At 45.6% G+C, this 17,621-nt stretch overlaps 1 protein-coding gene across 1 annotated transcript in view; it reads left to right on the top strand.

Annotated features, from left to right (window-relative positions):
* Positions 1–289: 289 nt before the first annotated feature.
* COLEC12 (collectin subfamily member 12) overlaps positions 290–17,621 on the top strand; it is a 585,337-nt gene continuing 568,005 nt past the window's right edge. Inside the window, exon 1 of the mRNA XM_078687450.1 lies at positions 290–732. Within this exon, the coding sequence (XP_078543576.1) occupies positions 726–732 (7 nt within the window). The 5' untranslated portion in view covers positions 290–725. The remainder of the gene's footprint in view (positions 733–17,621) is intronic.

The following is a 17,621-nucleotide window of genomic DNA, read 5'->3' as shown; positions in this document are numbered from 1 at the left end:
GCCCTCTGTCCCGCTGCACCCCCTGACGCCTACATTCAACCCCCCAGTAACCTGACACACCCCTCAAGCAGACCCTCTCTCCTCGGCATGTCACAGGCTCCCCATCCCCTGCACCCCTCCAAGCCGCTGGCAGCAAACTCCTGGGCCGCGCGCCTCACCTCCGCCCCTCACACTCCCACCCCTCTCACCGGGGGCCAACTGACAAGTTCTGGGGAGGGGGCGAGAGGGGGAGTGGTGAGGAGCAGGCCAATGTACAAAACACGTGCTTGCAGAGTCAGGGATTCTTTTCTCTCGTGACATTTTTGTGGGTTTCTTCAGGGCTGTGCGGCCAGGAGAGAGCAGAACACGTTTTCCTCCTCAAACTTTCCACGGGCTTTTTTGCAGGCTTCTCGGGGAGAGATAGCAGGGGAGGGAGAGGGGAGCAGAGCCCGGGACGGCAGACCATGCCTGGCAGGGAGTGAGTGGCTCTGACATCCCGCCGGTTGGGTACCCGACAACCACACGAAACTCTGAGGAGAGGAGACAGGACAGAAACTCTGAGGCGAGGAGTGACCCTGTGAGGAGGGGTCGACGCACGTCTGTCCGGGTCTGGCACCCGCCCACTGCACACTTTTCATACCATGGAGGTACAGTAGAGTGCAGCCTGGTCACCTGAACCTCGGTCCTGTCGACACTTCTCACACCGCATCCCGGAGCCGCCGCGTGACGCTGTCCTGAGCGCCAACATGAAAGGTAAGTGTCCCAGGATGCTTTGTGGTCACCGCGCGCGCTGGCTGCAGCGAGCTGTGCGCGTGCCATCCCACCTGCGCCTGAGTGCAAAACTTCACAGCGCGAGCTGTGGGGGTCCTGCGCACAACTTCCATCCTGGAAACATCTAGACTGCACGAACATATCAGAGGGAGAGAGACAGAGAGAGAGTTCCCTGCTTTTGTATAACAAATACACAGCCTCTTACCATGGTGAATGTTCTTGGTGGGCAATCTCCATAGCCCTTAACTGTCAGGTGTACAGGAGCCTGCCTGAGGTTTATCCAGGGTGTCATATTTAAGATGTGCTGCTTGTGGGGCTGGCCTGTGTTTATTTTTGCTCTTTCTTATATCTGTAAATGTTTAATATATGCTGATTGTGGGACTGGCTTCGTTTATTTTTGCATTACCTTAAGTGTGTAAGTGTTTAGGATGTGCTGATTGTGGAGCTCGTTGGCGTTTATTTTTGTTAGGGTCTCTTGAGATTTCCCGAAGGTGTGCATTTTAAGTTCTTTTCTTAAAACCCTGTGACTCGTGTGTTATGTCCCATGTGCTGGACCACTCTGTACGTCTCTGAATCACTGTAACTTTAGTATAGGCACGCATTCAGTTTTAGGCAGCAAAGACAGAATAAAAGCCATCATTTCGCATTTTGACCTCCTGCGGCACACATTTCCCCTCGACCACCTATAAGCTTTCTTTGTTTGGTTTTCTTTTCTCTCTCTCCTTTCCTTTGCTGTTTTTGAAAACAGCCTCTTCCGCCAAGGTTTTCTGATGTCCTCAGCTCTGCTCCTCAACATCTGGCAACCATTAGGTGCCAGTGGAGGCTTAACTGGCTTGTGAAATTTGTTTGGCATCCTTCTCTCCTCGAGATCCACTGGCTGGAAAATATTTGTTCTTTACATCTGCTGCAGCTGAAAGAAGGGAAAAAAAACGTAAAGTTCCGTTTGAAACATGCTGCTTTCAGTTTAGGAAACCCGGCCTCTGGTAGCAGAGATGGGGGAAGAAAGCAGTCCACGGGGGTGATGTGGACACGGGCTGTGAAGAGGGTGCTGGCCACCTATAGTTCAGAACTCCAAGTGGCTGTGTAAAATGTTAACGCTCTTGGGTGAAAGCCCAGTGCTGGTATACGTACATCATAAACATGCCAGCGCAATTTTGCACCAACATTTCTGGGTTACATGGCCGGCCTTAGGATGGGTGCAATTTTACACTAATATTTATCAATTATGTAGATCGTGTCAGTTTCTAAAGTGTTAACATTCTTTGGTGAAGGCCTCGTGCTGGGTTACGTAGCTCACACACATACCAGTGCAATTTGGCACCAACATTTCTGGGTGGCATCTATAACATCAGAGCGGGAGGAGTTTGGCGGTAACTTCTCCGGGTGACTTAGATTGCCTCAGCGCGCTGCCATATTACTTCAACATTTCCGGATTGGATGGATGACATATTCATGCATGCTTTTACAACACGCGCAATACAACGAACGTGTCGTTACCACGCGTTCCATTACAACGCAAGTCGTTAAAACAACTTGCCCTAGGGAAGTGCTGGAGTTTGGAATAGTATATTTTACTATTCCAACTCCAGGTGGGTCAACAGTAGGGAATATGCTGGGTTTAAAATCCAACAATGAGTTCCCTAAAGAAAGTCGTTATAATGACTTTGTTGCAATGGAACGCGTGGTAACAACGTGTTGTAGTGCCTGTGTTGTAATGGCACTGCGTAGTTCTGTCTACATTGTAAACGCTGTTTCCGTTCCGGATTGCATAGATTATGTCAGTGCATTTTTTGTACAACATTGACAGACTTCATAGATTGCACTCCCTTAATTTTGCACATCCTGACAATGGAGAAAGAACAATACACTGGCTGACCAGTGACAAAAACAACATTGTGCCCAGACAGAGCAGACTAACAACGATGAACTGAGCATGTAAGTCTCAACCCAGCGGTGTGATTTTGTACTTCTTGGAAATTGTAGTCCTATATGTAAAGAGTGATAAAGCAATACTTCAAGTACCAGAAGGCAAACAAAAACACCCATTGCTAGGTGAACTGAATAAATCTGACTCTCCAGACAACTTTCTGCAAAGGTACTACATAGCCCAGAATAAATTGCCCACCTGTACAGCAATTCAAGTTTATGTAAAGTTGACGGGTGCCCCCAGGTCAGCGAGCTACAGACAACCATGTGTTTTATACCTTTTAAAATCGTCCCTGAAATAGTGCTGCATTGTTGACCCACTCACTCGTGCATTTCCAATCATATGTGGTAGGACAATACAAATCCACATATCAGCTTACTGTCCGTGATGCCGTTAGGCAGTGGTAGCAGATCATCAAATTCGACAAGATGTCTTCTCTGAAACTGCGTGCCGAAGTTTGGGTGCATAGGCCACAAGGCCCTGGTCCAGATGTGGTTCTGTGCCTGTGAACATGTACATTGTGGTTGGAAACATGGACAGAAGCCTGGAGACTGAAACAGTGGTGGCCCACCTGGTCTGATGACCCTTTCATGACAGTCAGTACGTGGCCTTATTTCCATGAGCCTGTCAGAACTTCATGAACTGAAGAGGGAGCCCCATTACTTACACCACTGCTTGTACTCTCCTGTCCACTGTGGGAACTCGTAGGTAGCCTGGACCTTGTGTAAGGGTGTGCTGCCAAGTACGGCTTCTTCGATAGCACTGTGGGTTCACTGCCTGCAGTCTAACATTTACCTCGGAAAGCGCTTGCTCCTCTCGTGCCTTATCTGCAGTACTCCTCAAGTGTTCACTTAAAGTCTCCAACACGTGTCTTCTTCTTTAAATAAAAATAAACCAATTGCAAACCTTTTTTTATTCCTTTGGTGCTCTTTCTTTTGGGTCTTTGGTACAAACTTGCCAAACAGAAAGCAAAGGACGAGAAAACATTATACGCCTACTTATTCCTAAGTTTAGTTAGTAGCTAGTAGGCTGCGCTCTGAAGCCTGCCTCAAAGAACTGGGTGGAAAAAAATCAACCAGTAGCCCAATACCAAAAGGCAGGATTTCATACATGCGCGTAAAATACATACCATATTGATGCCGGGGCTGGGTTCGTAGACAAAACCAATCTTAGCAAATATGTTCAAATCAGCCCGCATTGGACCGTACAAGGAAGTGTAGTGTGCAAGCCTGACCCTCTCAAGTGGGTTTGTTGGGGTATACTCTTCCCAAAGACGTTTTAAATGTAATTTAAATGGTGTGTATTACAACACAGTTTTACAAATATACGGGCAAGTGCTTACAAGAGAGGGTCATGGTGGCCCATCTAGATCTAAACCCAGAGCATTAGCTAGCAGCCTACCAGTGAATTCCCATAATCCTCAAATGGCCAATCCGGACCTGATTGATGCTTGTTCCTAAGGAGGTATGTTGCTGTCTTATAGTACAGCAAGTGGGTTGATTTAATTTGACTCGGGTGTGTACGGGGTGCATGAAGATCGTATGGATTCCTGGCCCTAAATTAGAGCATCCTGGATAAAGAAGTGGAAGAACACAGATACAATTACAGTCTGAAGTGAAAGAATTTACATTTTTACAAAACAAAAAAATATCTGGAGTCACTTAAATTTGTTACGGGAAGTTATTCCAGAATGATGGAGCAAAGATCAGAGAACGCATTTCTGTAAACAAATGTCTGCTGCACGTTACTCATCTATATGCACCAGTTGTGAAATTGCCCCACAGTGAGAGAGCTGTAACTAGCTGCTCATAGTGCGCCTTCTGCGGGCAGTGTAGGGTTTCTCTGTTGGGATGGTGCTAGCCGGAGAATATATATTACTTCCATGAAGTCCGTATCCAGCTACAGATTTCCCTTGACATTCCTTTTATCTCTTACTCAGGTCAGCTGTGAGCCTCTCTCTCTTCCTCCGTTCTTCCTAAAACTTGAAATTAAATTCATAGGCTTTGATTTTGACAACAGATAGAGGCCCTAATTCCTGGCTGATTCATTTATATTTCTGCCCTCTAAATAATCGTACCTCCCATATCTTGTCTTGGCTTACTCAGGCTTTCCCACCCCAATCCTGCTTTTTGATACCGTTCGCTATGAGGATAATCTCTGACAGCGATGATCCAACCCCTGTGTCTGTGCCAGCGGCTATGCTCCTTATGATGGCATACCTTTGGCTTCTCCTCGTTACTGGTTTCATCTCCTGGGGTTCCTTTCACTCTACCCAACAATCTGGGCAGATTTTACCCCTTTTGAAAAAGTTCCCCCCCAACCCTCTGACCATGGCATTTTTTCCCATTGAGGCTCTTCCCTTCCATGAGAAATAGCTAGAGAGGTGCACAGCACTTCACCTACAACAACATATCACTTTCCATCACTTTCTTTGTTCCCATCACTCGGACTTACATTGGGGTCATAGGCAGGGGCGTAACACAGGCCGCTGCAGCCCCCGCGGTGCGGGGGGGGCCCTCACCCTCCAGGGGGCCCCATCAGCACCGCACTTCTGCTGAGGAGCTCTAGATTGAGTCCGGAGGGGGCCCCTTCACGTACCCTGCAGGGGGGCCCCCTCAAGGTTCGTTACGCCACTGGTCATAGGAAAGAGTCGTCTGTGATTAAGACGGTGAACTGTGTCATGCATGTGCTGCATGGTAAGCAGTGCTTTGTTTTCCTGTGCTGCTTGGCCTGTTAGTCAACTTCAACAGTCACTCGTAGGTTGTTCCTATCCATCTTTTTCACATGCTTACTCGATGGCAGCCTCCCGGAGTGATTTTCTTTCTTCCTGTCTACCCAAAGTATTTTCTTCTCATGGGTTAATCCAAGAAGGGTCAGAATCCCCTTGGCATGTGGTGTGCCCTGGAGGATGACCTTGTTGCTCATATGTTTGACATCAAGGTGAAGCTACTGGGAGGCGGTGTTCCTTGCATCACCCTCTACTAGGACACATGACACCAATGGTATTTGAGGGTCTCTTGATTGACAGATGTCCTCCATGCGCAGACTTCTTTAGTGCTTTTGACTCAACTAAGTGTTATCAAGGCTAGATTTCCTTCTATCAGGATATCAATGACAATATGAAATTCGTGATGTAACTCCAACCCTGAATCATGATGCTTGCATTCTTCTCTCGATCAACCAATGGCAAGGCCAGCAATTGCACATAGTGCACCCGGGTCTCTTGGTCTAAAACAGGGCTGGATTATGAATGCGGCCAGCAGCATTCATAAAGCAAAACCTAAATAAACATAGTTTTCCTTCCAGCCCCTCGGCAAGCCACCAATAACAAGCATTAAAGAGCACTGGACCCAGATTTTTTGCCATTCACTTTGCCACTCCTGTACTAGATTCCAATCCAAAACACCTGGGCTTGCACGAGACTCAGTACACTGCAGAACAATACTGAAGTGTTAGATGAAACCGGGGACAGCTCCATGTATTGCTTTCTAATGTCAATGTTTGATCACTCAAAAATCAAAACCAGGTTTGTTTTGCATTACTTTCCCAGGTGTTACCATGCTTTAGTTTTCCTACCGTATTTAGGTCTGGTGTTAACCAAGACCTGTTCATTTTACTAAAATATATGCATGCTATACTTACCTATCAGAGCTTTCAGCCAACCCTCTTCATCCACTAGTCTGTTATTGTGTCATTCACATTTTAATTTCTAGCACTGTAGCATATAGAATGGGGCAGTGTATCAGACAGCTGTAAGCACTGGCTAACTATACTGTGAGGGACGGCATTCCACTCTTTCACAAGGAGCATATTCATACAAAAAGTAGTTCCCTTTATTGTCAGGTATTACTTTGGCACTTGTTTTAATTGAGGCAGATTTATTTTGTTGCTTTTAGCTGTTTTTCTATAGACGACGGTCCAGCAGCTACGCCACCTATTATTTTTGTGAAAACCATGACAATAAAAACAAGCATTGACTGAACAAAATGGCTGGTATCCAACCCCAGATCTATTGGCTTTACTATTTCTTGTCCATTCATGCCATCACATGTGTACTGTACAAACCCTTTTACAATAGCGTTTCTCTAAGCAGAAGCAATTCTCAAACACAGTGGCGGCTCCTCTGCTAAGGTGGAGGAGCATTGCCCACCTGCTTTCCAGCAGTGCAAAAAAGGAAAAATAAAATGATAATAACTTGCTGCTATTATAATTGTATCTTTCCTTACTGTAGCCAGTGTTGGGGCGGGGCTTGGCTGTCGTAACAGCCAGCAGGGGGAGCAGTGGTATGTGCACTTAAGTGCGCATGACGGTTTGTCCGGCCGTCATACGGGCAAATAGCACAAATATATTGTTAACACACCTCGGAACTGGGGAAAAGTATTCTGAGCTACGAAACTCAGAAAGGTGCTTTCATTGTGTACCCTGTAATTTTCGCATCTTGCAGTATGGCATGGCAAATTGCAGATGTGCAACTATCACACTAAATGTGTGCCTCACTTGGAATATCCAACTAAGTCTTCATCGTCTCTTGGCTATATTGCATTTCTGCTTGTCCATTCCTGTGTCCAGGGGCCCTTATTTTCGACCTCTGTCTTTGACCGGCTCCTTTTATGGTTTTGTGGAATCTCAGCTGACATCAATTAGACAACAAGCATCTCTTCCATTTCGAATCTGACTGTGACTTTCCCACAAGGAGCCTGTTCCTACATGTGGAGGAAGGTTGTGTGCCTTTTCAGTGAGCTATTTCTCATTTCCATTCCAGCATCAATTTGTTCTATCTCTTTTGGGAATGAGGACCGTCAGCCTGATCTTTTCAACTAGAGGGGAAACAACAAATACCACGACATCCAAACAAGAGGTTGCCTTTGCAAACGTGAGTGGAACAACCAATGGGTCTGAACCATGGATTCCGTTTACAATGCAAGTCGTTACAGCGACATGCGTTAGGCAAAGCAAAGCGTTCATGGACTTTGACCCGTTAAATGCTGCTGTCGGCCATTGAACGTTCGGAGCACTACCTGGCTGGTGCTGCGCACGTTCAACGGCCGTCTCAGCCCCGCCCGTTCTTTAAAACGGCTGCACTGCCGCGAAAAAACGGCCGCGGTTAGCGGGTTAAAGTCCATCATTTTCCTACTGTTGTAATGACTAGAGTTTGAATAGTAATTTATACCATTCCAAAGTCCGGCACCACTCTCAGGCAAGTCGTTGTAACGAGGTGTGTGGTAAATGGAATGCTTGATTCAGACACAATTGTTGTTCCGCCTGCGTTGCTAGGAACGCGTGGGAAAGGAAAGCGTGGTTGTGTCATACAACCCAAATAGAGCATTTCGGGACACATTTCATGATGTTCTGATAACCTACAAAGTGATCCCCAGAGTCTGATCCCAAAGCTCTGCACCATCTCAAGCTCAGTAATGGGGATGTATGATATTGAAAGGCATATAATACACTCAAAGTAAGTCATACCTGGCAGAAAAGACACAAGTTATATTGTGTTGATATGCTAACATCTGTTATTTTACAGCATGTAGAAACGGCATAAATACAACATGAAGAGCTTTACTGGACGGTGTTGTTATTTATTATTTAGACAATACTTTCTGATCCAGAGGGACCCCTCACCCTGCAAATCAGTGCCCTTCAGTGTAACCTGAGATGAAAGGCACTGACTTCCTCCCTCTCCACCCAGTCTTCTCAAAGGAGTAGGCTTACGGGATCACTTCTGAACCTGGCTGGTGGAGGCATTTTATAATTTTTGGGGTGCAGCTGCTGTACTGAAATAAAGTACCTAAAGGCCTTCCGTGTAAACTAAATCCATGGTGAAGATAGGCCCCTTCGATGTTTACTTTGTTTGTGTGTCTGGGATTTTTGTGCGACTACTGACCATAACTTTAGCAATTCCAATTACTGTCATGGAAATGTGTGCCCGTGATAAATGTTTTGCAAACATCGTTGATGCACTTTTTGTTAAGACTACCTTTAAGATTACCCTCAGCTTTTTTCAAAATGTGTATTTTTGAAGAATAAATGTCGTCCACAGAGGAGAGACTTATCTCGCGTTTGTACTTTCCCTGTTGGTTCCAAGCCTGTCTATCAGCCGCAGCCTTTGCAGGTAAGAGCGGTGGGGTGGGGTGGGGGGGATTTCGACAGACGACGGAAAATTAAATATTAATTTAATTTTCCCTCACCATCATCTCAAAATACCCCCCCCCCCCCCCCCCAACCAGGCTACACCACCCCACCGCTCTTACCTGCTCAGGCCACGGCTGTTGTCTGTACATTGCACACATGGTTTCCAGGCAAGACAGATTTGCAGGGTTGCTTGAGTTCTGGTTCAGATAGGATCTGGCAGTTTGGGCCGGACTGCTCCCATTGGAGCCACGTCAAGACTGATTTGCATTTGGCAGGGTCCGAACTGAGATGGCATAGTGTGCAAAATAATGATGGATTGGGATGCGGCCTGAGTAATTACCAGTGACTGAGATTAATTCATGTATTCAAGATATCAATCACTTTTTGTACACTGTAATGTGTTGCCCTAAGTGGGATGGGCATGCTGCTCAGACATGGGTCCCGTGCACACTCTGCCATTGGAACCAATTTATACCTGGCTCATGAGCTCTAATAAGAGCAAGACAGGTTCTGGGTTGCTAGTGTTTCGGGTCAGGGAGGGTCGGGCCTGGTATGGCATTTCAGGCTGTACTGTTCCAATTGGAGTAGAGTCAAGACTGATTTTCATATGGCTGGGTCCAAATTGAGGTGGCATGGTGTGCAAAATAACAATGGATTGAGAAGCTGCCGTAGTAATTACCAGTGACTTAGATTAATTCAAGCATTCCATTCATCACTTTTTGTATACTTTAGTCAGGTCTTGCAGTCCTGTCTTCTCTACCTGCCGGTTTCTATATGCTTCAGATTGTATCTTGTGCAGGGTTCCTACACTCTCTTTTCTCACATGCCTTTTCATTCCCCTAGCTTTGGAAAGGTTGAATCCATTTCAGTGAGCCATTCTCAGCGGAGGTAGTCATTCTATAAGAGAATCTGTCCTTTTCAACAGTGCCAGCTGGTATCTACTGAGTTGCAAGAGGTGAGCAAATTGGTAGGTGCGCGTGTGAAAGCAAAATTAAAATTTTTAAAAAAATAAGAAAAACATTTACCGGATTGTGACAGATGACGTCTTCCTCACTGCGATCTCTTCTGCTGGGACTGCAGTGCAGGCCCTTGCTAACTCCCTTGGCCAATCCTGGGCTGCTCACATGCTGTTGATCAGCATGTGAGCAGTTCCCTGATTGGTGAGAGGGTCCTCTCTTGGAGCTCCCCAGAGCACTTGAGACATGCACTTGCCCTCAACCTAGCTGTCTTAAGAGATCTGGGTTGAGAGGTTTGAAGTGCGCATGCCTGGCTGGCCGTTACAAGATGGCCTGCCAAAGAGACATGTGCACTTTAAACAGTGCAAAGGCAGCCCCTTGACCACCCCTCCTCCCTGCTGTCACTCAGCAGGCCCCGCCCCATCAAGACTCTCGGTTCAGGATTGGACAATGAAAAATAAAATGGTAATGAATTACCATTATATTTTTCATCTCTGGGGCTTTGGGAGCACTTCAGTGGGGCGTCGCTCCTCTGCTCCAATGGAGGCGCCATCCCTGCTTTTCAATCAAAAGACTAGCTTCCAAGCACTTTTGAGGGAATATACACAGGCAGCTGGTGGGGATCCTCACTCCCCGGCCTTTGAGAAAGCCTCAGCATGCAGGATATCAGGGCCCTTAGCCTATTCAGGAGATCCTCGAGTTTCCATTTTATGAAGAGAGGCCTATCCTCTCTTGAATTTTTAGCCCTTAACAGAACCTTGGCCAGTTGGTATTGTAAGGCAGTCCCTGACCACAAGCTGATTCATTGATGTGGTCTAACATTTCAAATAAAGTACAGTCATTTGTGACATTAGTTCTTGCAATTTTCAAGAACTGTAATCGACGCAACTCTTACCTACCAGCAATGTCTGACTACTTCAGCAGCAGTGTGTGCAAAAGGACATCTCACGGTTACTCTATGCAAAATATTGTGTTTTACTTGATGTTACGTAAAAATGCCTATTGAGAAGCTAGAAAGGAATGGCACTCTCACCATCCTTTCGGTTGACTACTTCAAAGGGTCTGGCAGCAGAGTGCCAGGGAGGGGGCAGAGGCACCCTGCTGGTCAGGTTATGAGCCTTAGTGTAGATGCAGAGGAAGTACCACAGAGACTTCCGCTATCCTGTCTCAGGCCAGCATACTTTTCTTAATGATGCAGGAACAACAATCTGGCCCCTGGCAGACTTCAAAGGAGAGTAGACCTCATGCTCTTTGCTCAATTCTCTGAACCTAAAGATGTTTAGGAAAATATACATATGGCCCTTTAACCCAATCTGCTTTCGGGAGCATCCCAATTCAGAACTGAACGTTTTTGTTGGCAGCTTTAATTGAGTTAAGCACAATAGCAGCAGAGGCCGTTGTATTATAGATGCGTGTTGAAGTATTTAAAAGTGTAGACAGAATTTTAGCATAATCGTTAGTCAAAATGTTAACTCTGTGTTACGTGTACAGGGCACTGGGGCACTTAATACTAAGGATTGTTAATCTAACTTTACTGCACCTTTTAAAGTTATATTATGACTTCAGGTGCTGTCCTGGAAGTTACTGACCATGCACAAGGCCATATCCTTAACTGATTCCACCAGAAAGAAATGATAACACACACAATCTGGGCGCAGAGTGAGACAGTGCTTTAAATGGGCAGGGACTGTCCGGTACTGAGTACCTGCACTTCTTTAATTTGAAAGGGAGAGTACTGGCACTTATCAGCACTGATTCAATACATTTAATGGTGGATGGAGTACTTGCACTTCTAAGGAGCAGGCAGGTTCTTTAAATAGTGAGTGCCTGCACATCTACAGTCCCATTTAAGGCACTGAAGTGGGGTGCGTATGACGCTCCCCTTCATTAGAAGCCATTGAACCCTCATTTTGCAAAACTCAGAATGCAACTGAAGCAGCTCCCTGGTGGCTTGACTTTATAAAAGTCTTCACCCCAGATAGAACTTTTCGTTATGAGCAGAAATGAAGGCAGTGTGTTCAACACTGTAAACAAGGCGGTGTTTCTCAGTTTGACGGCCTCTGGAGAGCTCAGCGGTGACATCATTGGAGATTTTGCAAAGACCACATCACTAGTTTCCATTGCCTCTAAGCTTGCAATACCAGAAGTTGCAGGCGCTCCGACACCACGCCAGGATCGCTTTTCCAATTAAATAATCCCCGCCAACAAACGTTGTTTATATTTCTAATAACTGTTCACATTTTCAAAGCAAGGGATTAGACTCAAAAAGGGTCATCTTGTGCTCATTACTAACTGTGGCTCACTCATTCAAAAAAATCTGGATGGTTGATCTGGCCATTGTTGCCTGGCAGACAACGGACAACTACTTCAGCACGTAAACACTCTGAGGCAGTCCCCCTAGGGAGCTAAAGACAGCGAAGACAAGCATGGCGCGCTTAGAAAAAACATGGCAGGAAAAGTGACGCAGTTCGTTCTAAAAGTATCCTCTGTGCGCATGCGCGACACTTTCCTTATCCGTTTGACCAAGGTGAGAAAAAAATTAGGTGTATCCCGTAGAGAGCAAGGTCTATTAAAAGGTAAAGGCTTGCACAGCTGAGCCAGTTCTTAATGCACTTCGTTAAGAAATGGAGTGGACCACACACAAACTCCCCAGTGGCAATACGCAGCCTCGAACAGATTTTTGGGAAACAGAATGTGCAGCGTAACTTGATCCAATATCCGCTTGTCAAGGTTTCTCATACAGTTTCTTGTTTTAACCCGCTCTCGTGTTATTCGTGTCATTATTTCGAGTCTATAGTTTTATCATGGCTGCACAGTTTGTTGAAAGTGAGTTTATTCCATATATGGCTACGGCTACGGAGCAGGCCTCCCGCTCAGACCACCCTTATTATGTGTTAAGCATCCAATCTTGAAATTTCCTCACAGAGGGGAACTCGAGTGTGATTCCTTATTGTAGTAACTTATCTAGCGCAGGATTAGTATTTGCAATTTGGAACTTGAAATCATGAACTTTTAACGAGATAATTAACAGTAGAAATACCAGCTTGGAAAAAAGTGGGCTTGGTAAGTTGTTCACCCATGCAATTGGAAAAAGAATGAATCTCTAGGGGTTACATTATATTGTGCTACTGAGTATTTGTTTTATACATCATTCAACAACTAAGTGGCCTTTTATATAGACTATGTTCTGCAGTCGAGATTTATCCCACAGTGTACCACAACTCACAGTGTACCACAATACATACCCAGACTTAAACCCAGTCCAGACACAAATACTCTTCCTGTATATCTGTCACCACCAAGCTCATACACATAGCACACATCAGCACACGTCTATCACCTTCAGCACAAGCAGTCCAATTCCTGCTCATCAACATACGCTGTGTAGACACGCATGCTCCAGGTATAGTCGACAAAATCATACAACACAGCCTAGGTACAGAGAATCATACAACGCAGCCTAGATACAGAGAATCATACACAGCAGCCTAGAAACTTGGCTCACATCCACACATATCCTTGATGTCCTCGTTCCCCCAAGCCACAGCATCCAACAAATAGACCACACTAAATAAACAGGAGTGATCCATTTATTGCAGTATTATCCTTGTACCTGTGTTTGGTACTCTTTTGTAACATGCACACACCACTTTTCTCTTGTAACACACTGTTTGCTACCTCTCAAATTTGTTTGCCTTTGATACTCGCACAAGTGCCACCATTGCCTATGTAACGTTTGTTCTTGTGCCTGAGTGTCTAACATATATTGCAGTATTATACCTCTAATTGTACTTTGCTTTCTCTTGTAACCTGCACACTTGTCACGTTCTCCTCCTGTGCCCTGTTTGCTACCTCATGTATTTTGTTTGTTCACAATTGTCACTTTTACCTCATGTAACTTAACGTCTGCTGTTGTAATCTGTTCACGTGTAATTTTCTCCTCATGTATCAGTTTTGTTCCTATTGTGAAGCGCTCTGACGCCTTCGGGTAAAGTCCGCGCTATATAAAAGCGCATAAATAAATAAATAAATAAATAAAGTATTTATGGTTCTCTATAAGTAGTGGCATGGCAACAGTGAAGTTGTTCAAATTCTTAAGCTGCCTCTTTCCTCTTGGTATCTTTGACAGTCTCCTTCCATCTAAATTATGGTTCCACTGACGCAACAAGAGCTCCTCCGACGTCATCTTCGTCCACTTTTATCCAGCAGACCAACCACATGCTCCTCAGATAGTTAATCTGCCTATCAATTTCAGCAGCAGGGCTATGAAGGGATCCGTGCATACTTATTTATTTATTTATTTATTTTTATTTATTTAAAGATTTCTAAAGCACATGGCTGCCCGTGAGCGTCCCAGCGCTGACAGAAGATCTGAAGGATCAGGCGGGAGCAAAAGATGGTTAAGGGAACACCCAAGTCTTTAAAGACTTACGAAAGGGCAGAAGGTTAGGTTGGGCACGGAGGTCCAATGGAAGAGCATTCCACATCTTGGACGCATGAAGGGAAAACCGCCGGCCTCCCGAACGTGCTTTCTTAATCCTGGGAATTTGAGCAAGGTGGGTATTAGAGGATCGGAGAGTTCTAGTAGTGGTATGAGGGACAACAAGGTCCTTAAGGATAGGCGGGGCTTTTCCATGAAGAATTTTGTGGGTTAGGCACAGGGTCTTGAACTGCACCCTTTGCTCCACGGGCAGCCAGTGTAGTGCTCTAATCGCAGGTCTGGCTGAGCAGCGATTTTTAGTGCCCGTGAGAATCCGAGCGGCAGCATTCTGCACAACCTGCAGCCTGGCTGTGACTTTCTTTGGTGCACCGAGGTATAGGGCATTTCCATAATCCAGTCTGGAAAGGATGAGGGCTTGTAGAAGAAGCTTTCTTGACTGGAAAGAAAGCAGGGGGAGAATCTTACGAGTAGTGCGTAGTAGGCCGAAGCAGGTTCCCACCGTTTTCCTTGCCTGGGTATTTAGGGTGAGGTTATGGTCTAACCAAATCCCCAAGCTTTTGATGTCTGTTTTGGGGGTTGGAGGAGGACCCATACACGGGGGCCAAAGAGACTCCGGACGGAAATGGGACTGATTGCCCATCACCATTATCTCCGTTTTTTCCCCATTGAGTTTTAGATGGGAGGAGTTCATCCAACTCACTATGTCTCTCAGGCATGAATCCAGGTCGATAGCAGGATTGTCTTGCCGACTGAGGGAGACAACTAGCTGAGTGTCATCCGCGTAGGTCAGGAGTTTGATACCATACGGGCTGACATTTTTTTCCAGGGGCGACATATACACGTTGAAGAGCGTCGGGCTCAATGACGAGCCCTGAGGCATACCGGCGCGCGACAAGGCGAGTGCTCCCCATACAACACGTGAGGACTAGTGGATTGTTCAAATGTCCAATCAGTGCCTCATACGTCCCCCAGAGCGCACAACTGACCCACCCCGAAACTATTGTGTCTCTATCGCCTGTTGTCCCTCCCTGAACTGAGACCCTCCTCCCGCCCAAATGTGCCTGTTCATACATGCTATTTGCTCTTCGTACTTGGTGGTCGCTCCCCTGGGCTGTTTTCCTCTGTCCTCACATATGTTTTGACTTCTCACTTCTTCTGAGCAGTCTCACGAGCTTAATTGCTTTGTTATGACTTTTTGATTCGTATAACTGTTTATTATTATCATTTTCAACGTGGGCAGATTTGTGCCTCTGGTTCTATCGGTCAACAAGTGGCTTTCGCACACGCTGCATGTTGCAGCAATTCTCTGTTGCTAGGTCTGTAGCGGCTGTTTCACTTTATGCAAAAAATCTAATAAACACATTAAAAAAAGACTATGAAAGAATTCTTCCTGGCATCCCTTAACACTCTGAAAATCAAGCAGCACGTCACTAAATCAACCTATTTCAAATTCAACATTCTTTAATCCATCCTATCAGTTTCTCTTACAATCCAACGCAAAGCCATATTACCCTGGCCTGGATGAATCACGTTGCCACCCCCTTCTCCATTCTTCAGACTACACCCTCACATTGAGAGCAAGTGAAAAGAAAGAAGTTGGGATTGGGCTCCATCCAAGACCACCCTATGATATTCTCCAATAAAAACTCCCTCATTGTGCTAAACTCAATCCAGCCCACATGAGATGTCAACATTCACTGGTACATATACAAATCATCTTTGAAAAACCATGTAAAACACAGTGTTCCACTAATAACACAATCTTCCCAACTGAAACCCTCAGCACTGTAGCACCCATATGAATGTGTCCTAACAACTTGGGCGGTCTACCTCGAAGCTGTGGAAGCGATTTCGAGTCTCGGCAAGGACGCTCAACATCCTGTGATTCTGGGTAAATCTCTTAATCTCCCTGTGCCTAACAAAATCAATGTGTCTGTCTGTAATGCAACTGGTGCTCATGTAAAGTGCTCTGATACCTTTGGCTCTAGTTTGCAATATATAAAAACTCCAGAGGGAAAAACTCGCTGAGAACTAGTGCACCATACAAGGGCAAGAAACTACTATTCATTGATGCGGTCTACCGTTTGAAATAAGGTACAGAAGTGACCTCTCCCAAATAGAAGCCCTCTGTTTGCACTCAGAGCCCTCATCGCTATCTCTTGGATGACCTCTCACAAATCAGAGTGCTCTGCTTTGCACAGAGATCTTTTATCGCCACAACTACAGCCTCTATATATAAGTCCACCATCAAAGATGTAGCCTCTAGACATGAAGTATCCTGCAAGGTCATCAAACATTGCAGCAATCCACTCACATACCCTGCAGTTCTCCAACAGTGGACAAGTGCAGTGTTGTCAATCATTTTGTCTCCAGGAACATCAACAAAACCGCATTTCACATCAATAACATGCCTCTGACATAAACACTGTCACGCCCCGTGTGCAACTGCTAAATGGGGGGACCTTCAACCTCCTCACACTTTCTGAACTCTCCCACATCCTGACCTCTCTCAATGTTATGCCTATGAAATGGACGCTTTTCCAGCAACCTTTGTCATATCCCTTTAAGGAGATCCTCTCACCTGCCTCCTCAACATTGTCAATGTCTTCCTCAGCCAAACAACCTTGTTTGACATCCTCAAGATAGGACAAAAAAAACATTGTTCCAGAGAATCAGGCAAACTCCATTGTCCTTCTCTTTGTAGGAAAAATCATCAAGAAAGCAGTCACTACCCAGCTGCGTGAGCAGATTAGAAAGACGAATCTGCAAAATGACTACTCATCTGGCTTTAGACCTGCTGCAGTTCGGATTCTTCCACTCTTCTAGTAATCAACAATGCCCACCTCATCAATGACAGAAACCTTTTCTGCATCCCGCTCCTGCTTGATCTCGCCTCAACTTTCGACAAATTTGAACATTAACACTCTGGAAATGTGCATGGCTTCTTGGCCTTAGCCCAGTTATGGCCCACCTCCTACCTCTCCAACAACCACCAACTCGTACTGAATGGGAAAGCTAGATCACTGAAACTCCCAATCTCCTACAGAGTACCACAAGGTTCCATCGGCTCATCGGCACTGAGCTCTTCTTAAACATCCCATTAACTAATGTCATCATTGACTCAGGTTCCGCCTCAAAATAATCCAACAGTAAAAGTCAGGCGACTGACTGAAGCTCAAGCTAACAAAGAGTAAATTCCCCCTCCTTTCCGACAGCTGCAAGCAACCACAGGTAATCATTACCTGGTTTTCTGATGTGAGCGTGTATGGCTTCATCCCTGATGATCGAAAATGCAAAATTTCTCAGTCACCCTCAATACCAACCTCATATTCAAAGAGCATATTGCTGGTCGACTAAGACAGGATAGCACCCACTCTCTCTTCTGAAGAAAGTTAAAGCCTTTCTCCCAAAGATA

The sequence above is a fragment of the Lissotriton helveticus genome, chromosome 4_1 (genome assembly GCF_964261635.1).
Source record: "Lissotriton helveticus chromosome 4_1, aLisHel1.1, whole genome shotgun sequence".
Taxonomy (NCBI): Eukaryota; Metazoa; Chordata; class Amphibia; order Caudata; family Salamandridae; genus Lissotriton; species Lissotriton helveticus.
Note: the sequence above shows the minus strand (reverse complement) of the source record. Positions and strands in the feature narration are given on the sequence as shown.